Source organism: Saccopteryx bilineata, chromosome 12, assembly GCF_036850765.1.
Source record: "Saccopteryx bilineata isolate mSacBil1 chromosome 12, mSacBil1_pri_phased_curated, whole genome shotgun sequence".
Classification (NCBI taxonomy): domain Eukaryota; kingdom Metazoa; phylum Chordata; class Mammalia; order Chiroptera; family Emballonuridae; genus Saccopteryx; species Saccopteryx bilineata.
In genome coordinates, this window is record NC_089501.1 from 2,348,227 (window position 1) to 2,372,466 (window position 24,240).

The 24,240-nt window shown below is 41.8% G+C and overlaps 1 protein-coding gene across 2 annotated transcripts in view; it reads right to left on the bottom strand.

Annotated features, from left to right (window-relative positions):
• The window catches only part of RTN4IP1 (reticulon 4 interacting protein 1), a 56,236-nt gene that overhangs the window by 9,986 nt on the left and 22,010 nt on the right, over positions 1-24,240 (bottom strand). For both annotated transcript variants that reach the window (XM_066247674.1, XM_066247673.1), the window contains exons 5-8: positions 15,703-15,751; positions 8,772-8,908; positions 4,386-4,569; positions 600-692 (exon numbers count right to left, since the gene is read on the bottom strand). In XM_066247674.1, the coding sequence (XP_066103771.1) occupies positions 600-692; positions 4,386-4,569; positions 8,772-8,908; positions 15,703-15,751 (463 nt within the window). The remainder of the gene's footprint in view (positions 1-599; positions 693-4,385; positions 4,570-8,771; positions 8,909-15,702; positions 15,752-24,240) is intronic.

A 24,240-nucleotide genomic window follows, 5' to 3' on the forward strand; every position in this document is an offset into this window, starting at 1 on the left:
ACGTCCTGCTCACTGTCCTTTCAGGCTGAGCATTCACGGGCCCTGGATTTCATTACTCCAGCCAAGGGACAGGAGACCCGGGGACTGACTGCTAGTCCAGCTCTGCTGGGCCTAGATCCCAGTGTGTGGTCTCCTTGCCCACCTGGACACCCGCGGCCCTCCGGCGCAGTCTCGTCTTCGGACTGAGGAGCCCCAGAAGCAGTGCTACTATAAACTCACAAGGGTGCCCCGCCTCGGGGCAGACTGCCATCACAGTGGCTTCTTTCAGGACTGTCACCAAAGTACTAGCAGCCCAGCTACAGATCCCAGCTCTGCTAACCACTAACACTGTCCTTGGGAAATCATGTAACTTCTCTAGGCCTGCCTCCATCCACAGACCAAGAGCATTAGACCAGATGGTGTAAGCCCTTTGTGAGATACAGCAGTCTATGTCTATGATTCAAACGGAGCTAGAAAAGAACACAGCACTTAGACGTGGCCGTGTGAGGTAGCGTGTGTGTGGGTCGAGCCCACCTCTGCAGAGTTCCCACTGATGAGGCTTGGCAGCCAGGTCACTGAGACGACAAGGAACACTTGAGCACTCAACAGGCTGCACATACCTTCCCCTCATCCACCAGTTTTGCAATGTCGTCTAGATCCAGACCGCTGGCCATGAAAAAGGCCCAGCGATAATGGACTCCTTGCCAGAAATGCTAAAAAGAAAAAGAAAAAGACATGTTAAATGTAAGAAAAGATAAAATCTGACTAGATGCAAATTTAGAGAAAATTTTCTGGATGACGAAGACAAACGGATTTCCCACTTCATGCTGACCCCTTAGCACGGTGACAGACAGATAGTGGATGCTCCACACATGTTTAGTAAACAAATGAGTGAACAAAGAAATACCCATGTGAACTCAGGGTTCTTTACCAACTTGTGCCTGACAAGCAGGTAAGCCCAGGCAAGCCTTCCCTACAATGGCCGTCCAGGCAGCCGTGCACACTCATCTTCCCCGCGGGAGGTCGGGGCCCAGACCGCCAGGCCTGCGCTGCTCAGGTCTGAGCGAAGCCCCCGGGACCAGAGAAGAGCTCTCCATCTAACTGAAGAATTCTCTGGAGGCAATAAGACACCAAAATATGATCTTAGATAAAACATCCAATCACAGTTATTTTCTGGCTCTAAGAACAACTGTTTTTTTTCTTGTGTTTTTTATTTTTTAAAGACTTCTTTTGATTTGAGAGAGAGAGACAGACAGAGAGAGAGACAGAGAGAGAGAGAGAGAAGGGGGAAGAGCAGGAAGCATCAACTCTCATATGTCTTTGACCAGGCAAGCCCAGGGTTTTGAGCCAGCGACCTCAGCGTTCCATGTAGACACTTTATCCTCTGTGCCACCACAGGTCAGGCAATAATACAATTTTAAAAGTAAAACAGAGTGTAAAGTTTTTTATACATCATGGCTGGTCTTTCCCTATAATTACAGTAAGCCCCAAGCTACCTAATTTATTATGGGACAAAACATCCCCAGGCGAAGGTAAGAAATAATCTTATACCAAGAGGGTACACACCACTCGTATACCTACTTTGAATTATTATTTATTATTATTGGGCCATGATCAAAATACCGAGTGAGCTGAGGTTCTCCATGACACCTCAGTGACCTGGCCAACCACACTGCATAGAGGGGTGGGGGAGGAGCCACACAGAAGCCACCTCCCTCCCCACGCCCACCCACCGGGAAGGGGAGCTTGGGCTTCCTCCTCCCCAGCTCACCCTGCACCCTGCAGCCCAGCCCTCAGCTCCCACCGCAGTGTGCAGCTGCCTAGTGCAGTGGGGCCCTGCTGCCCTAGCTCGGGCGCCTCGTAGCTGTGCTATTTAGGTCAAACTGCTCCTTCCCGCCCGGCTTCTGGCCTGCAGGTGACACCACCACCTAGTGCTCGGGGTTGTCTGAAGGATTACCCAAGAATGTCAGATAAGTGTCTGACACATAACAAGTACACAATACATATTTATCTAGTGCTATAAGTAAAGCTTACTGAAGAAAGGGTGATGTGGATCAGTGTTTAAGGCTATAGAAAGAAAGACAAAGCCAAGCGGTTGACTGGTCGAGGGACCCTACCATTTACTGTCTGACCCTGAACAACTGTGAGAGTTAAAGGAGTCACTATTAACAATTACGCCAAGACCATAGATGCAAACAAAAGCGAGCTCGCCGTAGGATGGGGTGACAGACATGGACTCCCGTCAGCCCACAGGGTAGCAAGGCAGTCTCCAGGGAGTTTGCTCTTGGCTCAGAGCAGCCTCAACATGCTCTTCAAATCCTATCATTTTCTATGTATATTAGAGCATGAGAGAGGCTGGGAAGCACTGGGCTAGGAACTAACCTACAAAAGAAAAGCAAAATAAGTACAGTTTGAAGCACTGAGATTGTCCCAAGCTTCTAGGGGGCCAAGTAATCACAGTCACAGACCTACTCATGTACTTCCCGCTAAGGTCTGGCCTTACAGACTACAATTTAAACATTCTGGTAACTGTTTAGGGTTTTAAAGAAGGAACAAATCATAACCACCACGTCCACAATTCTTTACAGCAGGCTGCCCTGTAAAGCGAAACTTGGGGTCTGCGGCAGCAGAATTCGCCTGTTCTGCTCCAAAGGGTCTGTGTGTTTTTCCAGGCCATTACGGGAGCGAGTAAACCAATGCAGACAGGAGAGCCTGGAGCATTACAATGAGGCTTTAACTGTGCACATTCTCAGGAAGACATCAGAAACTACTTAAAAGGTTTTCACATGAGATTACTACTATCATCTTTCAAGGAGGGGAGAGGGAAAATGGAGAGAACTATGGCTGCTTTACTCTCAGAGGACAGCTCTGAAGGTTAAATTGTACATGGTCTGACTGCAGTACAAACTGTAAAACCTTATAGAAATCTTAAACTTATATTTTAAAGCTCTTGGAAAGCCTGGGTTTAGTGAAATGGGAAAGAGAGACACAGGACACCTAAGACTCCTTTGTCCAGCACAGCGCCTGCGGACACCATTTTGGCAGCCGCCTGAGGCCGGCGAAAGCTGAGGCCGGTCCGAGCTGCAGTGTCCGCCCACGCCCACGCAGTTCCAAAGAACTGGGAGTGGCCTCCTCTACCACAGCTCTTCTTTGCTGCCTCCGTGGGTTAGTTAGCACACGGGATTTGAGAGACCAAAGTCTAAGTTTCACTCCTCAAAAGGTCCCAAATTAATTTCTAGAATTAAAAAAAGTTAAGATCATTCTCAAGCCAGTCATCTCATAAACACGGGACAGTGGTGGAGGGCTCCACACAATGACCCACCACCTTTTATTATAAAGGAAACGTCTCCCGCCTTTTCCCCCAAGTCTGAAGTATTTTATCTAATTAATGAAATAGAATTTATCTTCATTTTTTATCATTTTACCACTAATCCAGATTTTAAACCAATGATCTATAATTACCAACAGTGTATAACATGAAATTATACAAGCCTCTGTCATCATTATGACAAGAGGCTATCATGTTAAGAAGAGAGCAGACTCCCAGGCTACGCTCCGTCCTGTGACTCAGGCTGATCTACCCTTGTCCGGGGCCTGCCACTCACCGGATGTGGTCAGTGGGTGACGGAGCTTTTTCCTACCCTGGTAACAGTGACCTTTTTATCAGTCAAGCTGACTAATTAAGTCTCAGAAACTCTCAAAATGCCATCAATAGCTAGTTTCTGATCCACCTGGGATACGCAGTGTTAGACAAATTAATACAATTCCAGAAAAGGCATGATGGTTCTATTAGTCTCAGTAGTCTCACTGAAGTAAGAATACAATTTCCTTCAGGTCTTTGAAATTCAAAAATTGCCCATGGATGGCTAAAGGTCAAAAAGCCCCAGTCTGGGAATCACAGGCATATCTCAACCCCATCAACATATAAACAGCCACCTGCACCTCGTCTTAATAATGTTTTCACCTTCCTCTATAAGAGACTGCATGTGGTGAGACTGGTGAAGACAGAGGGCCATTGGGTAGAGGCAAGAAAAAAGGAGACGGTGTATCAGGTGGTAATAATAATGGCTAACACTCAGTAGAAACTTTCTATGTACTAGGCATTGTGTCAAGTTCTTCACCTGGATTATCTCACCGAATTCTGACGATATGAAGTAAGGTAGACGTCCTGTCAGTCCCACTTTACAGGTGAAGACATCGGGTTTAGTGACACTGACTTGCAAGGGCTTCCACAGCTACTAAGTGGAAGCCAGAATGTGAACCCAGTCCATGTGTGGCCCCAGAGCCCTCGCTGGTGACCACAGTGCTATGCTGCTCCAAGGTAAAAGAAACAGGCCAGGTGGAAATCAGTCTCCAGAAGCATGAGGCACTTGCTTGCTCTCCCCAGCCAAAACCTGAGTCCCTACCTTTAGGGTCTTAGAACCCATAGTGACGCCGGTCTGCAACATGCCATCCGCTACGCCCAACCGGTCCATGTTCAGGAGAAAGGGGGTCACCAAAGTCACGTATGTGGCTCCTGACCATTTCTTGAGGAAATTTAGAGCCCATGTTTCAGTGGATCCACCAACATTATCGAGGATAAAATCAAACCTGGAGAGGAAGAATCAAATCAAAACATCCTGTCAGTCTGTATCCAGGGCTCCCTTTACTCCCATCAGCGGTCAGCTGCAGGGTCCCTTTCAGTGACGGCTCACAGATGAGGCTGGGCTGTGCCTCCAGCAGAGGGGTGGCTGCTTTGACACAGGAGGACAGGGCATACCCATCTGCCAGATCTTGGGTTGTAATCCAAGATAAGTCAAATGTGACTGACTTCGTCATAAAATCATATTTTCTAATACTATAAAACTGACATAAACAAATGGTTCTTGGTCGGACCTGTGGTGGCGCAGTGGATAAAATACCAACCTGGAATGCTGAGGTTGTTGGTTTGAAACCCTAGGCTTGCCCAGTCAAGGCACATATGGGAGTTGATGCTTCCTGCTCCTCCCCCCCTTCTCTCTCTCTCTCTCTTTCTTTCTCCCCTCTTTAAAAAGAATAAATTAAAAAACAAAAAACAGAAAAACAACAAGTGGTTCTTAACAAATGATAAACATCTTAGAGTGCACATAACAGCCCCTCACAACAAAAGTTGTGTAGCCCCACCCTGCCTGTGTAGCTCAGTTAGTTAGAGCATCATCCCAATGCACCAAGGTTGTGGGTTCAATCCCTGGTTAGGGCACATACAAGCATCAACCAATGAACACATAAATAAATGGAACAATAAATCGGTGTTTCTCTCTCTTAAATCAATTAAAAAAAATTTTTTTTAAATATCCAGCTCCAAAAGTCAATACAGTGGTACCTTGAGATATGAACAGACCAACATATGAATTTATTAAGATATGAGCTGTGACTTGGTCCGTATTTTTGTTTCAGATCCGAGCAAAATTCTGAGATATGAGTCGTGATTTGGGAAACTGCCGCTAGTTGGCGTGTTGGCACACGGGTCCAGTATCGGCAGTTCGATATACGAGTTGACTGATTTATGAGCTCAGTTACAGAACGAATTAAATTTGTATCTCACGGTACCATTGTAGTTGAGAAATTAAGATTGCCAAGGTTGAGAAACCCTGACTCAAGCTCTATAAAAACTGCAAAGCTACCTATTCAATATAAATCAAAGTATTCTGTGGTGCACAGGAAGACTGGAATGACAAGTATGTAAAGTTTTCACTCACAAGAATTATTTGCCTTTAATTCCTCTACAGTCAGAACTGCTTATAGAAGCATCCCCTTCACCTGGATTGTTCTATTTTTGCTTGTTTCATGCATAGCAACAGGATGACGCACAAAGGGAAATCAACAGCCTGCTCTGGGTCTTCAGTCCCACTCTCGCATGCCAAGGAAATCCAGTCGTAAGGGAATCCACAGGGATCAACAGACATTCAACTCCCTACGTCTAATCTAAAACTGCTAATAACCACTACATTCTACTTAAAAGGAATAAACCCAATAAAGCTTTTAAATGCTTTTGAAAACAAAAACAAAGATCTATTTAGAGAATGCATGCCTATAAATTAAGCAAACTGATAAATTTCTTTTTGGTAAATCCATTTTCTCTTCTAAATTCATCTGGGTGAAGGCAAACATCCAAACTTCTAAAACCAGCTTCGACTAGCTTTGAGGATCTTGAGTTTTTCATAGGATTAAACTAAAGAAGGCAAATAAAAATGGAAGGATATGAGTGCAGAGAATGACTTCACAAGAAGACTACTGTTTTCACTAGAAAGAGTAAAAATTCTTTTTATGAGTTTAAGTTTCTAAGTTTTCTGCTTTTAATTTTCTACTTCCTTCCCAAATTTTAAATAAACAAACAAAAATAATAATACTTATTTTAAATAGAATTAAGGGCAGCCTGGCATTATAGAATAGGCACCACCTGAAAAAGAAGTCTCGAGACCCGTGGCAGCTGCAGCTCTCCCACCAGTGGTGGAGCAGCATGACCTCGAGCATGCAAACCTCATCAGCCTTCTGCCCCCGACTTCCTCAACTGTAACATGGTAGAAAGGGACTGCAGAATTGCAAAGCCCTTTCCTGCTCTAAGATTCCAAGATTCAAATCTAAGAAGCTGTGATTTAGAAGGAGGAACAAATTTATTCTAGATGGATTCAGAGGCCAAACTCCAGGTAGAAGTTATAAAAATCCATTTTAAAGCTGCCAAAAAAAGTAGCAGCCTGCATTTGTAAGCTAGTGAGGTCCTCCAGCAGGAAAAGAGTAAGCAAAAGGCATCAGAGCATGCGCCAGAGATGTAGAGGGGCAAACTAGCACAGGTGTGGGAGGCTAGTCTGTGCTACAGTCCTCCACCTGCCAGGTTCTCTGTTCTCTGGTGACATACGCCAGACACATATAAAACTTATGGTGGATTGGGGACATGAGTTGGCCTTGGCCTCAGTCTCATAGTGCAATTTCTGGAGGCAGCAGAAGGTATGAGATCAACCAACACTACTATCTAGAAGCCAGATCTTGAGGCCCAGAGAGGCTTAGGTCCCTGACACGCAGGGAGGAAGGCAGCTGACAAGAGCTCTGGCACCTGAGTTTCCCTCAATGATGCATTAAACAAATATGTTGGGATTTTGCTTATTGAACACTTATTACATACTACCACACTGGTCCACATGGAGGGATACAGCAGGAAACAAGATTCTTTAAAACCCTCTTCTCCTGCCTTGCCCACAGAGACCCTGCTCAATGCCCAGAGGCATTTAACTCGCCCACCCACACATCAAACAGACGGCACCAATATCTGTTTTCCCCTTTCCCTGCATCGGGATCCTGGAGAGCACTCGCCAGGGCAACTTCCCAGACTAGAATGCAAGCCCCAGGGCAGGGTCCTGTCTTGTTCACACTGTCTCTGCACCCTGTGCTAGAGCAGCGTCTGGCCCAAGGAGATGCTCCCTGCGGCTGCGCCCGCGTAGGACCAGGGCACGCTTCGGTGCCAGCTGCTGGCCTGGACAGGCCGGGCACTCAGGAAGGGCTCCCTTTCTTTTCCTTTTTCTTTAAGCCATGGAACTACATTTCTGCACAAGTGGGCAAGACAACTGTCTTCTGAAAAGTAATCAAAAAAAGGGACAAAGAAGCTTCTTTGAAAAAGAAGCAGTGCCTGACCTGTGGTGGCGCAGTGGGATAAAGTGTCGACCTGGAACACTGAGGTCGCTGGTTCGAAACCTTGGGCTTGCCTGGTCAAGGCACATATGGGAGTTGATGCTTCCTGCTCCTCCCCATTCTCTCTCTCTCTGTCTCTCTTTCTCACTTCTCTCTCTCTCTAAAAAATCAATAAATAAAATATTAAAAAAAAAAAAAAAAAAAAAAAAAGAAAAAGAAGCAGTAAGACAGCTTTCCAAATAGTCCTAGAGCAGTGATTTTCCATTGGTGTGCCGTGGCACACTGGGGTGCTGCAGGAATTTCTAAAACATGCCATACTTGACTAATTTGTCAGGGGGATGGACCTCTTTTCCCAAAGACTGTCAAATAAAAAAAATGACAACAGCCATGTAGCCAGGCAATGTGAATGAATCAAAATTATACCTATTTTTCCATCAGATCAACAAAAAATATATTCTCAACATCACAAAATGTTAGTAGTTTATGTGCCATGAGCTGAAAAAGGTTGAAAATTGCTGTCCTACATTATGCTCTCAGTTTCAGCTTTGTCTTGGCCAGCTGACCTGATTAATAAGTGACACCCCTCCCCCCACTTCTGCCAGGGCCACAGTCGGATCAGCAGGGCCGGGGAGAACACCTGGGTCCGCCCCTGTTCAGCACAGTAAGCCAAGTCGCAGCCTGGCACTCCAATGCGCCAAGAACATTCACGGTGCTTCCACACTCACATTTATTCTGCCTTTGTTTCTGTGAAGCCCTTATTAGGCCAAAACACTAAAAGCATGTTTAGTAGTAACCATATATTTTCATGCTTTAAGTTCTTCCTATGGTGACAGTTGCAACCAAAAGGAACACACTTCCAATTTTGCCTTCAGACCTATTACAAACCAACAATAAAAATTAACTTGAAAATTAGCAAAAGACTACGTAGGCAAAATATCTTCCTCTGTGCCCATCCCACTGCGTTACTATGCAACATTAACATCTGGAATCAAAACAGAAACCAACCTAAATGGTTTCTAATGACATGGAGTGTTTTTAGATTCTTTTCTAAGATTCCAATGTGATCATAATGCCACCAAACCATCTCGGGCTTGCATTATCAGTTGTTCCTGTCCCCACCTTCCCAATGTGAAGATTGTTCTAATACATACGGTTTTAAAGATTTCAACTGCTCTTCCATATTTCCAGATTTGTAATCAATTACATCATCTGCCCCAAGCTTCTTTACAAGTTCACTGGCATCCCGAGAGCAAACAGCTGTCACATAAGCACCCCATGCTTTCATTACCTGCCAAAAAAAGAAAGAAGGGAGAGGAAAGGTAGAAAACTGACTGCATTTTTTAAAATAGCTGGCACCATGTGTACATATATCAGCCTAATCTACAGAGAGTTCTAAGTGCTTTGTCTTAACAAGAACTTCAGGAAGCCGTCTGTCAGAGCATAGTAAAAATGATTCAACTTTTGTTTACTTAGAAAATTCCAAGAAATAGATCTCATTTTCCCTGACAATAGGCCAGTCCTATTGTCATGAAGTATTACTAATCCAATTAGATAAGGGCTCAATGCTCTACCAGTATCAGACCAGACAAGAGTTGATAGCCTCAAGTTTAGCTCTTTTAATGATGATGACAAAGGTAAATAAATGCCTCCCCCTCCAATCACATCCTCAGAAAATGACAATTTTAAATATATTCAGAACATAAAAATGCAACATTTCGTCATCTGCATCCCCAATAAGTGTGAGTACAGTCTTCAGTCAGGCAGCTGTGTCAAAGCAACCAACTCTCAGTTCTAGTTAATAAAAGAAAAGGTGCTTTGAAAAAGTAAAGAAAATATGGCCATTTTATTTTTAAACATGGATTACCTTTGAAGTAAAGGACCTAAATATATAGTTCCCAAGATATAAAGTACAGATGCCTTATATTTTTAAAATTATAAGGAATAATTAGACTTAAAAAGAACTTAATTATTCAGGATTTTAGTACCCTGAAAGCATCCTACTTCAAAGCTGCCAAACTTTTCGATGATGAGAATTTCACAGATTTAACAGGGGGCCATTATCAGTCTAATTTCAGAATAGTTACTTGGAGTTCACCAAGAAATTTTTGTACTGACAGTTCCAGGTCACAGGAGAGCAGCTGTTTTCTCCACCCTGTCCAGAGTATTGATTTCCTGAGCTTCCATAATACATGTTGCAAAGGTTCACCAAAAAATTAGAGGTCTGCCATGTTTGTTCACTACTGAATTCCCACTACATGGCACATATAGGTGCTAACTAAATAATCTGTTAAATTTAGGAAAATGAAAAAAGGATTTAAAAGCCATTTATAATTTTATCTAATCTTTCACTTTTATTTTTTTAAATACAGTGGTACCTTGAGATATGAACTTAATTCATTCTGTAACTGAGCTTTTAAGTCAGTCAACTCGTATATCAAACTGCCGATACTGGACCCATGCACCAACGCGCCAACTAGTGGCAGCTTCCAGAATCACAACTCGGAATTTCGCTCGGATCTCGAACAAAAACATGGACCGAGTTGCAGCTCGTATCTTAAAAAACTGTATGTTTGTCTGTTCGTATCTCAAGGTACCACTGTATTTATTTTATTGATTTTAGAGGGAGGAAGGGAGAAAGTGAGAGACAGACAGGAACATCAATCTGTTTCTGGATGTGCCCTGACTGGGGATCGAACCGGCAACCTCTGAACTTTGGGACAATGCTCTAACCAACTAACCTATCTGGCCAGGGTATTATCTCATTTCTCACTTTTAAAAGCAGTATTGACCAACAGTCAATACTTTATATGCCCAGGAAATCTGAAGAGAGTTATATCATAGAGGAGTGCCCTCATATACAATGTATGATGTTTTACAGGCTGCAAATAGGCACACTTGGGTATAATGACATTTTCTTTTCAACAGCCAGTCCCAATCCAAATTCAAATATGTGAAAAATATAATCCAAGATAAATATCCAGTAACTATACATAAAAAAAGAAACTGTCAAGACAAAAGGAAATTATATTTTAAGCACTATATTTAATGTTTTCTTTAAAAGTATTAAATCCTCAGGAAGAATCTGTTGAATATTGAAACAGTTCAATGAATTTTCCCCCAAATTTCTAGCTTTTCCTCTTTCACTTAGAACTGTCTAGTATCTTTGAACACCACTAAACAATTTTTAAAACAGCTTTAAAAAGCTTTCTTAATGTAAAATCAAACACCAGTATAGAAAACACCTATAAGGCAGATACCACGCAGAAACAGAAAACCCGCAGCCACTGCAACAGCTCGTCTATGTGCTCCATCCCAATTCAAGCCTCTCCCTCCCTAGAAGTCATCATCATCCCGATGTTTATAGTAATCACGTCCTTGCATTAAAAAAAATTGTTTTGTTGCCCAAATATGCAGTCCCTAGACACTACAGTTTAGTGTTGTACATTTTTAAAATGTGATGTCTTTTTTTGATTGATTTAAATTTATTTTTTACATAGATTCATAAAATATGATGTCTTTTAAGTCTCTGTTTAACTATAGGCTCTTCTTCTATCCCTTCACTTTCCTGTAATTTCTCTGTGAAAGAAACCAGGCCCTTGACCGGCAGAGTTTCCCACAGTTTGCAATTTCTGATTGCACACTCAGGGGTCAGTTCTACAAGCTGCTCTGTCCTCTAGGTTTTCAGTGCCTTTAGCAAGACTATGGACAGTGTCTGGCAAAGTGATACGAGGCACACTTATCATGTCTGGCTCTTTTATTACCACATCATGTTGCTCTTTTTATTGTCTTAGCAGCTGAATACTAGTGGTTGCTAAGTGATGATATTCTATTTCTCTCTTTTTTAATTTAGTTATTGGAATACTCTTACGAAGAAACACTTCCTCTCATATAATGTTTTATTTACTCCAGTGTAAAGTTCATGTAGTAAAGGCAAGAAAAATAATTGTTTCCCTTTATCGGTTTTTAAAATAAGTTGACTGTTACCTTCTAAAAGTGATTGCTTTTTAAAAATATATTATCATGAACTCATGGATTTATATATTTGAAGGGTTTTGATCCACTGTAATTATCATTATTATTCTGAAACTCAAATTGTCAAAACTCTGGGAGTTTCTTCAAGTTGACTCCTGAGTCTTTTTGACATGACTCAACTAATCTTTGATAGTTCCATTGCTACTGAATATATTCCAGGCTCATTCTTATACATTTTGAGCCCTAGATCAGGAATCTGCCATTTCTCCAAGAAGCCATGAATTCACTCAAGCCCCTACCCCCAGGAGCCAGCCAGTTAAACATTCAACCACAATAGAAATGGCCAATAGGTGCCATCCTAATCCTGGAAGCTCAGAACACTGTTTGATTTTTCTGTTTTTAAGTAAAATCCACACAACATAAAATTCAGCATTTTAACAATTTTTGTGTGGCTTTTAGTACACTCACACTGTTGTGGCAATGAACAACACTGTCTATTTCCAGAACATTTTCCTCACTCCCAAAATAAACCCATGCCCATCAAGCAGTCATTCCCCAACCCCTCCACCACCCAGCCCCTGGCAACCACTGATCTGCTTTTAGTATCTGTGGATTTGCCTCTTCTGGACATGATATAAATGGAATCATACAAAATGTGACCTTTTATGTCTGGATTCTTTCACTTAGCAAAACGTTCTGAAGGTTTACGTTGTATTATGTGTCGGAACTTCATTCCTTTTTAAGACTGAATAATATTCCACAGTGTGTATATATAGTTTACCAATTTATCAGTTGACAGACATTAGAGTTGCTTATACTTTTTGACTATTATGAATGTTGATGCTGCTGTGAACATCTGTATACAAGTTTTTATTTGAATCTATTTTTTTATTTCTTTCCAGTGTACACTTAGGGATGAAAGGTACAGGTCATAAGGTAATTCTATGTTTAGCAATTTAAGAAACTGCCAAACTGTTTTCCACAGTTAATGAACCATTTGACATTGCAACTAGCAATATACAAGGGTTTCAGTTTCTCTATATCCTTGCCAACACTGTTATTTTCCAATTTTTTAACAGCCATTCTATTATGTATAAAATGATATCTCATTGTAGTTTTGGTTTGCACTTCCTTAGTGAATAATGATGTTGAACATCCTTCCATGGGCTTATAGCCCATTTGTATACCTTTGAAGAAATGTCTATTCAAGTATTTTGCTAATTTTTTAACTGAGTGTCTTTCTGTTGTCGAGTTGTAAGAAGTATTTACATATTCTGGGTACTCTACCCCATTTGGAAAATGATTTACAAATATTTGCTCCCATGTTGTGTGTTGTCTTTTTACTTCCTTGATAGTATCCTCTGATACACAAAATTTAATTTTCATGTTCAATTTACCCTTTTTTACTATTCTGTAGCTGGTGCTTTTGATATCATATTTAAGAATCTGTTGCCAAATCCAAGATCATGAAGATTTAGTCCTGTGTTTTCTTCTCTGTTTACAGTTTGGTCTTTGACCCAGTCTGAGTTAGTTTTCATATATGATGTGAGGTAGGGGTGCAATCATTCTTTTGCATGTGGACATCTAGTTAGCCCAGCACCATTCATCGAAAAGACTATTCTTTTCCCCAATTAATGGCCTTGCTACTCTAGTCAAAAAGTCAATTACCCATAGATGTACTGATTTATTTCTGAATGTTCAATTCTATTCTATATATGTCTATCCCTATGCCAGTACCAAACTGTTTTGATTAGTGTATTTTTTGTAGAAAAATTTAAAATCGAGATATGTATCTTCCATTTTGTCCTTTTTCAAGATTGTTTGGTAATTTGGAGTCCTTTGCAATTCTAAAGGCATTTTAGGATTAGTTTGTTTTTGCAAAAAAGGCAGCTGTCATTTTGATAGAATTGCATTGAATTTGTAGATCACTTTGGGGGAGTACCTCAATCTTTATAGTATTTGGCTATGGCATCTCTATATATACTCTAGAATCAGCTTATCAATTTTGACCAAATTTCCCAACTTCTATCTACCTGCAATGCCTATGACTTTCTTCCCTACATGTCTTACACAGGCATCCCCAAGGTAACTCATATATTAAATCACTAGAAAGAACAATGATTCCTTCTACATTAGAGAATTTCCTTTTTAGAAGAACAAGCTGAAATTACAGTGAATTTACTGAACCTACCTTTTCCTCAGCTTTTAAGAAAAAATAATTTATGTGAATTTACAAATTCATGAAAATAATAATCTTTCTGTTGACAAGATTAAAAAATTATCTTGGCCCTGGCTGGTTGGCTCAGTGGTAGAGCGTCGGCCTGGCGTGCAGAAGTCCTGGGTTCGATTCCCAACCAGGGCACACAGGAGAGGCGCCCATCTGCTTCTCCACCCCTCCCCCTCTCCTTCCTCTCTGTCTCTCTCTTTCCCTCCCACAGCCGAGGCTCCATTGGAGCAAAAGATGACCCGGGCGCTGGGGATGGCTCCTTGGCCTCTGCCTCAGGCGCTAGAGTGGCTCTGGCCGCGGCCGAGCGATGCCCCGGATGGGCAGAGCATCGCCCCCTGGTGGATGTGCCAGGTGGATCCCGGTAGGGCGCATGTGGGAGTCTGTTTGCCTCCCCGTTTCCAGCTTCAGAAAAATACAAAAAAAAAAAATTGTCTTACATTTTTTATAGAAATGAAGAGAAAGAAATGCAGAGATATTCCATGCTCGTGGATTGAATTAACATTGTTAAAATGTCCATATTACCTAAAACAATCTACAGATTCAATGCAATCCTTATCAATATCTCAATGGCATGTTTCATAGAAATAGAACCAAAAAAATCCTAATTTTGGATGGAACGACAAAAGATACCTAATAGCCAAAGCAATGCTGAGAAAAAGAAAAAAAACAAGGCTGGAGGTATCACACTACCCAATTTCAAACTATACAACAAAGCTTTAGTAATAAAAAACAGTTTGGTACTGGCAAAAAAAAAACACTCAGACCAATGGAACAGAACTGAGAGCCCAATAAACCCACATATATATGGACAACTAATTTACGACAAAGGAACCAAGAATATACAAAGTAAAAAGAAAAGTTTCTTCAATAGAGTTGGGAAAACTGGGCAGCCACATTCAAAAAATTAAAACTAGACCACTGTCTTATACCATGTCTCAAAATTAGAATGGATTAAAGACTTGAATATAAGACCTAAAACCATAAAATGCACAGAAGAAAATATAGGCGTTAAGCTTCTGGACATTGATCTTAGTGATGTTTTTGTAGATTTGATTCAAATGGCAAGGGAAACAAAAGCAAAAGTAAACAAATGGGACTACATCAAATTACCAATCTTCTGCACAACACTGGAAACTATTAACAAAATAAAAGGCCACCAACCGATGGAAGAAATATTTGTAAATGATACTTCTGATAAGAATATCCAAAATATATAAAGAACTTGTACAACTCAACAACAAAAATACAAAAACAACTGATTAAAAATACACAAACGCATGTGCACACACACAAACACACACAGAGTGTAATATTACTCAGCCATAAAAAAGACAAAATATTGCCATTTGTAACAACATGGATGGATCTTGACGCTGTTATGCTAAGTGAAATGAGTCACACAAAGAACAAAAACTGTATTATTTCACTCAAGTGAAACATAAAACAGACAAAAAAGCAAGCAAACAAAACAAAATAAAAACAAACTGATAGGGACAATACAACAGTGGTTACCAGAGGGGAAAGGGTAGAAAGAAGGTGAGGTGGGTAAATGGGGCCAAATATATGGTGATGGATAGAAACTAGACTTTTGGTGGTGAGCACACTACAGTGTATATGGATATTGAATAATAATGTTGTATACCTGAAACTTAAACAATATTATCTCAAAAGAAAAAAAACCTATCAGGGTTAAATAACTAATATTTTTAAAGAGCTAGTATACAATATGTGGCTCAAAATAAGTCTTAAGCTATCATCATCATCATCGTCATCAGCCCTATTATTTCTATTGCTCATGTATTACTTCTACTAAAGAAGCCCTGAAGTAGCATGGATAAATCACTTTTCAAAATTAAAAGGAAAAAAAAAAAGAAACTGCTTACCTGTATAGCAAAAGTACCAACTCCTCCTGAAGCACCCAAGATTAAAACACTGCAATGCAAAAGATACAATTAATAAAAATATTAAGCCAATATAACTACATAAATAAACAAGATGTTTTCAACCCACAACTGGCCCAAAAGCAAATAAAGTCATTTGTCTTCCCAAGATTCTCTTATACAAGGATTTCTATTTTAAATTTACCAATAAGTTATAAATGCTTAAAGTTAGACATTCTATTAACTCTTTACGAAGAATATCGATTACCAAAACTGCCAGTAATTTGTATTTTTTAAAGAAGCTCAGATGGTTCTTGGTAACACTTGCTTTACAATTTTTCTGGGTTAAAATTACCATAGCTTTCTCTGCAAGACAGAGCTCTGGGATTTTTTTATTGTGTTAGAGTAGATTCAGTTGCTCTCTAAGAAACATCACATTCCTGACCACATTCCTGCCAAAGCGGAATAAACATCTTTTGTTCAAACATGTCCCATCAAGCTCATCGACTTTCACACATGGAAATCAATCCTAGCCTCAACCTGGCTTCCTGATAAAGCAGATAATGTGTCCTATCAGCACAGACATGCATGGGCTCCAGGTTTTTACCATGTTTGATTACTGTAGCCTTCCTGCAACTTTAGGTATGCATCGAGAAGTTTATGATGACTGAAGGTGGGAGGTGCAAAGGTATGAACCCTCTGAAGCTGTGAATAGACTGAAATAGCGTACAACTTGGTGTGCTTATACACATGTACAGTGGGGAGGAGAGAGATCCAGATCTATTTCAATTTCCCAAAGAAATGTGTAACTAAAGAGAATCTCACTAGTCAAGAATCACTGCTTTATATACTCTTACTAAATTTTGTTCTTGACTTAAGCCAGCACTCCAATGTATTGCCTTCCTGAGCCTGTATAGTTTCAGGTCTCCAGCCAATTGCTTGTACTGAACTGAGTTTTGCTACCAATACCGGCTGAGGGACTTCACAGTGCCAGTTTGATATTTGATACATTAGATAAGCAGATATTGTTTAGAGAATTCTCACAGAGTACCTATAGAATAACATTTTTCTGAATATTAAGTGGTGGGAGTAGCTGTGCTTCTATTTGTCACTACAAATTGTGTAATTGCTAGTTGTGGGTCCCTCTTTGACGTGGCCGCTAGAAAGTAGAGAAAATTTTGTCAGCTGTCTCCTGCAAGTACACCAGAGCTGGGACACATATTCTGTCTACAAGCTTAACCCTGGTTTCATTTTATTTTTTCTCTTACCCGAATCACAGAAGGCTGCTTGTCACTCTTTAGATCTTAAAAGTTACTAGTAAAAAGTTTCTGAGCCAGCTGTTCCCTTTGAAATTAATACCATTGAATCTGATGTTAAAAGTATCTCTATAAATTTGTTCCTCTAGAAGAGTTACATTTCATTTCACAAAATTGTAAATTGTATATAGAAGAAACTTTAAAGATCAACTCCTCTAAAATCCTTTGGCTCACACATTTAATCACTTTAGTACTTCCTAAATGAAGGAAAAAAACATTCAAACTGCCTCACAGATGCATCCAAAGATTAATTCATCCATGTTTATGCTCTTACTGTGGCACATTCTTATAGAAAGGTAACAGTCAAACCCTCATTTAAGTTCCTCACAATCTAATCTTTACCTCAACTCCAACCCCTCTCACTATTTCCTGAACAGCCAGCCCAGCCCCCTCACTATTTACCCCCACGTCCCATGCACACTGGCCCATTCCTCAGGCTCTCAATTGCCTTCACTATCTGCTGACGTCTCCCTCCCCTGAAGACTCGAGTCCCAGTTTCCCCAAACAATACCCTTGAGATATGCATGCCTCTGCATTTGGCATTTGTTACATCGCTAATTTTCATTCATTTGCTTGTTTCCCAAGCTATTCTGCAAAGCTTTGAGGGCAAAGACCTCACATTATGCCCAGCACTGGGCATACCACACTGGATGCAGCAGATACCCGGGCAATGTTTCCTGGCTTTAAAAATCATCTAAATCAGCATATCCTACAATTAAGGCAACAATTGCTATTACTCCAAATGAGGCAATCACCTGGCTACTTGAAAGGTTGCATTAAGTTTATTCTAGTACAGAAAAGGGCTTTAAATTAATTTCTAATATTCTGAGAATGCTGGTTTTAAGAGGATGCGAAATATAATGGCTGCTTAAAGATCCAACTGCCAGCCACATCTCCTGCTTCATTATTGTCAGTTCATTGCTTCCTGTAACTATTGATCCAAAGCAGCCTCATTCTTCCAAATAAAAAGCAAAAATGAGTTTCTCAGCAGTGCCTGGCAGCAGAGGGGGTGCTACAACAGCAGCTTCAGCTCCTGATGTTGCCACTTGATGGCACCATAGTGCAAAACAGGCAAAGAAAAAAGCCCACTGAAATGCTCCATCCATTAGTCAGCTCGTAAAGAAGCCCTGGGGACACCTCATTCTCTGGTCCTGCAGGTTTTGTGCAGGTTCAACCAGGGCCTGTACTTTGCTTCAAAGAAAGTCCCACAATGGGACAGTAGGCAAAATAAATTTTCCAACCAGCACTAAGTCAGTTGTTCTCTATGGTTTGGAGTCCTGTGGCTGAACTATTCTTGTTGAACTCTTCAAAGCACTTTCACTATAAAGGGAAACTGCGGTGCTTACCCCCAGCGGCCCTTCACTTACGTGCCCGACAGCAGGAACACTTTCTACCCAGTTACTAGAATGGTCACAACATACACTCAATCTTCACTGAAGTGCAAACCTATTCGTTACAGTAAAGAAAGGTCTGCTGTATTGCTTATTGGTTTATACAAAGCAAGTGCCCAGGAAATACAATAAAGGACTATAATTCAAAATTGCCAAGATTTTTCATTGCATTTCTCTCTTACTTCCGGAGCCCATATAGAGCTTCTTTGAAGTGAGTGGAAACTCACAGTAGCAGATATATAAAACACAGGCAAAGGTATGAATAATTATTATACTGCTCAGGTAGTCCTAACCCTACAATTTTATTTTTGATCATTTCTGCCCAATCTCTGAATCCTCCCTAAAATACATTATGGTACTAAAGTAATGCTGGATTTTTTTTTTTCTGAGTCACTTTGTATTTAGTGTTTGGGTGCCTAAGTCCTCCACAATCACAATTTTCAGTATTACAATCTTATGAGGCCTAACTGCTTTACAAATAATAGATATATGAAATATACTGCAAAACACTAAGAGATCCAGAAATACGGAATCATCTTTCAAATTATATTCTGGCTAAGCCCCAGAAATCTCTGAGGGGCACCTAGAAACTTAGGTTCTAGTCCAAACTCTCCCACTAACTGAATATCCAGGTATCAGATTCATCACATATGAAATGAGCGTCATGAAGGTATGTACTTTAGAAGTCAATGAAAAAGAAAGAATTGACATTTTCCATCTAATTTAAGCTTATGTTAGTTTCTCCATTTTTCTAACATACAAGTAAGGACCTGCATACTTCCCCTCAGACCACACCCTTGTGGGGAGAACAGCCACATCCTCGGAGTACAGTGCCCTTTATTAAGTCCTATTGACTCAGAAACAAAAATGATTTAAATATGACTACTCTTCCATCAGTAGAAACAACTGGTGTCTAAAAAATTAAGGATGAACCCTGGCCGGTGGTGCAATGGATAGAGAATCGTCCAGGAGCACCAAGGTCGCAGGTTCGAACCTAGGGCTGCTGACTTAATCCCAAGGGCTCTGGCTCAATCCTGAGGTACCGGTTCAAGCCCCGGTCAGGGCACAGAGGAGAAGCAATCAATAGCACAACTAAGTGGAACACTGAGTTGATGCTTCTCTCTTCTCTCTATCTCTTCATTCCTCTCTCTCATATCAATGGGAAAAAAATTTAAGATGATGCTGAAAATGTATAACCTCATTTTTCAGTTTCACACACTATTTTTGAATCTAGGAGGGTGGAAATGAAAGAGAGCATCATATATCATAATATGCTGGCCCTGGCCGGTTGGCTCAGCGGTAGAGCGTCGGCCTAGCGTGCGGAGGACCCGAGTTCGATTCCCGGCCAGGGCACATAGGAGAAGCGCCCATTTGCTTCTCCACCCCTCCACCGGGCTTTCCTCTCTGTCTCTCTCTTCCCCTCCCGCAGCCAAGGCTCCATTGGAGCAAAGATGGCCCGGGCGCTGGGGATGGCTCTGTGGCCTCTGCCTCAGGCGCTAGAGTGGCTCTGGTCGCAATATGGTGACGCCCAGGATGGGCAGAGCATCGCCCCCTGGTGTGCAGAACTTCGCCCCTGGTGGGTGTGCCGGGTGGATCCCCGTCGGGCGCATGCGGGAGTCTGTCTGACTGTCTCTCCCTGTTTCCAGCTTCAGAAAAATGAAAAAAAATAATAATAATATGCTAAGTCTCCTGCCTGAAGTGAGCGAGAAACTGAATCTGATTAAGTGGAATACAGAAACATGATCAAGACAGCCTGGACTTGTGTGTCCTTTTTATATGCCTCAGTCATTATGCAGACATTCCCCAATTTATGGAAGATTTCATGTGTGAATTAGTTGTGTGGAACTTTAAACACACTTTCCCATGAAAACAAAGCTATTTATACACCTTGGCAAGGAGCCCAGGGTTGCCTTTTAATGAGTTTAGTTAACCCATAATGGACGGAGAACCTCATGTGCAGTGTAACAATGACTCTGTGGGAAATGTATTCAGAATTTCTACCCAGAGTAGTGGGGACACATCTCCCCCAAATGGGCCAGGCAGCGGGAACTGGTCCCTTCGATCTGATGCAGGACAGAGGGAAGGATCATTTAGAATGGCAACAATAGGGTGGATGAGAGAGAGAAGGAGTGTGGTCAGAGAAGGATTCACCATGAAGCTGACAGGGCTCAGGATACGCGACCTCAAATGTGGCACCTTGGTACGCTGACTATTTTAAGCCGAAGGAATTTCCCCCCGGATATTTCCTATGTGTACATGAGGTATAAATGTTAATAAAACTTCTATTTGTTTTTCTCTTGTTAATCTTTTATTACAGGGCTCTCCGCAGAGAGCTCAGAAGGATAGAGTGAAAATTATGTTTTAAATTTTTATTTTCAGAGAGGGAAGTGGTAGAGAGTGGGAGAGGGACAGAAACTTCAGTTTACTTCTGTGTGTGCCCTGAGAACTGAACCAGCAACCTTTGCGTACCAGGATGACACTCTAACCAACCGAACTATCTGGCCAGGGCGTGAAAATGATTTCCCCTCCCGTTCTAAGCAGCAATTAGTCGGAAGTGCTGTCTCTTTCCACTTCTACACTCCATTATACTTCCCCTCTTCTCAGGTGACACTAAATTTGGCTGACGAAAAGATGATTTAAAAACACATTTGCTTTGGGTTTAGTGAGAATACCGATGTGTTCATTGTAATTTTTGAGTAGAGTTATTACAGTCTGTCCTGGTATAAGAAACGGTTCAGAACAGGCCTCCCCAAGATGTGCCATGTTGGCATGTGGATTCTTTTGAGCTGAAAGCAATTGACACCCTGCGGGCTTAAGAGAAATCTTTATCTCCCCCTGAAAGAACTTAAGTTAGAGATCTTGTCCATAATAAGCGTTATCACCATAACTTTTTATGACCTGTCTGTAAGGCAGAGTAAACTTCTAATTACTGGGTATCTGAATGACCTTCCTCCCCTCTGCAGCCCCAGGTGCCTCCCTCATCCCCAGCTCAGAATGCCATGTATACCTCATTTTAACTTTCTGTCTCTGAACCTCTTGGGTGTGGGGTCTCTGACTCACTCCTGAATGAAGTTCATATATATATAATTAAATTTGCTCATTTTCTCTTGTTAATCTGTCTCATGTCAATTTGATTATTAGAACAGCCAGAATTCGAACCTAGAAGAGTAGAGGAGAGTCTTGTCCTCCCCACAATGGCTTCCAGGAATAGTCCTACTTTCTACTAATATGTCCACGCAAATACATTAGTAGGGCTCTTCTCAGGGCCCAAAGCTTAAGCTTCATTGGCTCCACAGGGGAAGGAAAATATCTTTTTCCTCTACTTTTCAAAGTTCTTGGCCGAGGCCCCTGTATCAAATGACAATACAGTAAGGCATCATGAAATTTTATTATTAAGATTGAGTGTCATTGTACCTAGCACTGACTTATAAGAATAATGAAGAAATGTGGTTAAATAAGGCTTGTGATGTACAGAACTAGAAGTTAGTCTGTAGAATATTCTTCCAATTAAAAGACATGTAAAAACTTACACTACACCACCGATAAAGTTTTGTGTGTATGTGTATGTGTGTGTTTTAGCAAGAGAGAGAGAGAGAGAAAGAGAGAGAAAGGGACAGAAAGGAAGGGAGAAAGATGAGAAGCATCAGTTCTTCATTGCAGCACTTTAGTTGTTCATCGATTGCCTTCTCATATGGGCCTTGACTGGGGGCTACAGCTGAACCAGTGACCCCTTGCTCAAGCCAGCGACCTTGGGCTCAAGCCAGCAATCTTGCACTTCAAGCCAGCAACCACTGGGCTCAAGCCAGTGACCATGGGGTCATGTCTAGGATCCCACACTTGAGCCAGCAACCTCACACTCAAGCTGGTGACCCTGCACTCAAACTAGATGAGCCCCTGCTCAAGCTGGCAATGTCGGGGTTTTGAACCTGGGTCTTCAGCGTCCCAGGCCAATGTTCTATCCACTGCACCACTGCCTGATCAGGCCAGTAAAGTTAATTCATATATCAGGACCCACAAAACGATGCTGCCCCAGTGGTCCAGCCACACCATCACAAATCTAAGTCAGTCTGCATTATGCAGAAACACATCACTGTCAAGGAAACCTAATGCCAATCATAATCCTCCCACTCAGCTTCCACTGGCTTACTGCACCCTAGAAAATAGGACCCCTTAGCCTTATGAGGAAATCACGGACCCCCTAGCCACTCATGCCCTGTTTCCATGTTGCCTTTCCTAACATTCTAGAAAACCTTCTCTTGTCCGAAGTCCCTCGGGAAGAATGATCCCTGCTTGTGAGTTGCTGCAGTCCCCCAATTCACAGGCTGTTTTCCCTTGAATAAATAACATTAAATTGGTTACTAAGTTGTATTACTTTTGCCATTGGACATCACCACAGGGAAGACATCAACAACAAACTAGTTAATGAGTGTTGTCAATTAAAATGCAAAGGTATGTGAGGCTTATTCATTGCAGAAGAAAATTCCAAATGCCTTGCAATATATAGCTCATATATTAAAGAAACTTTGAAGACATTTTTCCAAATTTGACAGTAATCCTAAATTTTACATGACATGACATTAAGGAGCTATACAGTGGAACGGGAAGGAGCAGTGTCTGGGAACAATTATCAGATCTTAGCTTACTGTAAATCACAGTAAACTGACGTTAGGAATCTACAGGAGTCGTCAGGGTAGTAAGTAACTCTTGTTTTGCATAAATAGAGTTTCAGATATGAAGGGAACATCAGTAGAGAAGTTGGGGGTTAGAAACATAAATCTGGCCTGAGCAGGTGGTGGTGCAGTGTATAGAGCGTCGGATTGGGATGCAGAAGACCCAGGTTCGAGACCCCGAGGTCACCAGCTTGAGCGTGGGCTCATCAGGCTTGAGCAAAAAAAAAAGCTCACCAGCTTGAACCCAAGGTCGCTGGCTCGAGCAAGGGGTTACTCGGTTTGCTGAAGGCTCGCGGTCAAAGCACATATGAGAAAGCAATCAATGAACAACTAAGGTGTTGCAATGAAAAACTGATGATTGATGCTTCTCATCTCTCTTTGTTCCTGTCTGTCTGTCCCTATCTATCCCTCTCTCTGACTCTCTCTGTCTCTGTAAAAAAAAAAAAAAAAAAAAAGGGGGGATGACGTCAGAGTAATGGCGGGGTAGGAAGCGATATCGATAAATCTCCCCCAAAACTCAACAAGATCTTCAACCAGAAACAGAAAAACCTATACTTGGAGCCTCCAGATGCTTCGCAATACACCCGAAGGTATGGTCGAGTGAAAAATTGGCTAAATATATAACCAAACCCCAAAGGAAATAGGGAGTAAGAAATGCTCCGCCTTCCTCACTAACCTAAACAGGGTGGCTTTCTCTGGTAACTGTGAATACAGAAACTGAGGCGGGCAAAGGGGGTGAATAGATCCAGGCCGTGGCACAAACGGCCGAACCAGGCTGTGGCACGGAGATCCAAGCCGAGGAAAAACTGATCCTGTGGCAACCCGGGCAATACAAGCTAACACTCGCGCCAAACCCAAAGAAAGAAAGACAAGCGCAGCAGCCATTTTACCCGATCTCCTGGTCGGTGCGCAGTTAGTGGGTGAGAGATTTCTTCCTAAACCCCGGGAGTGGGTGCCCGTGTTACTCCACAGAGAGGCAGAGTAAGAGGCCTTTCTGTGGGCCGAAAGCAGAATCTCTGGGCAGCCCCAGCGCCCTGGGAAAGCCGCGCACGGGAGGGAGCGAGGACTAATTCCAACGGTGGAAATTTTCCGTGCTGGTGGGGGCTTCACTCAGAGGGAAACGCGGCCGGCCTCATATCCTGGTCTGCGCGCGCAGATAGTGAG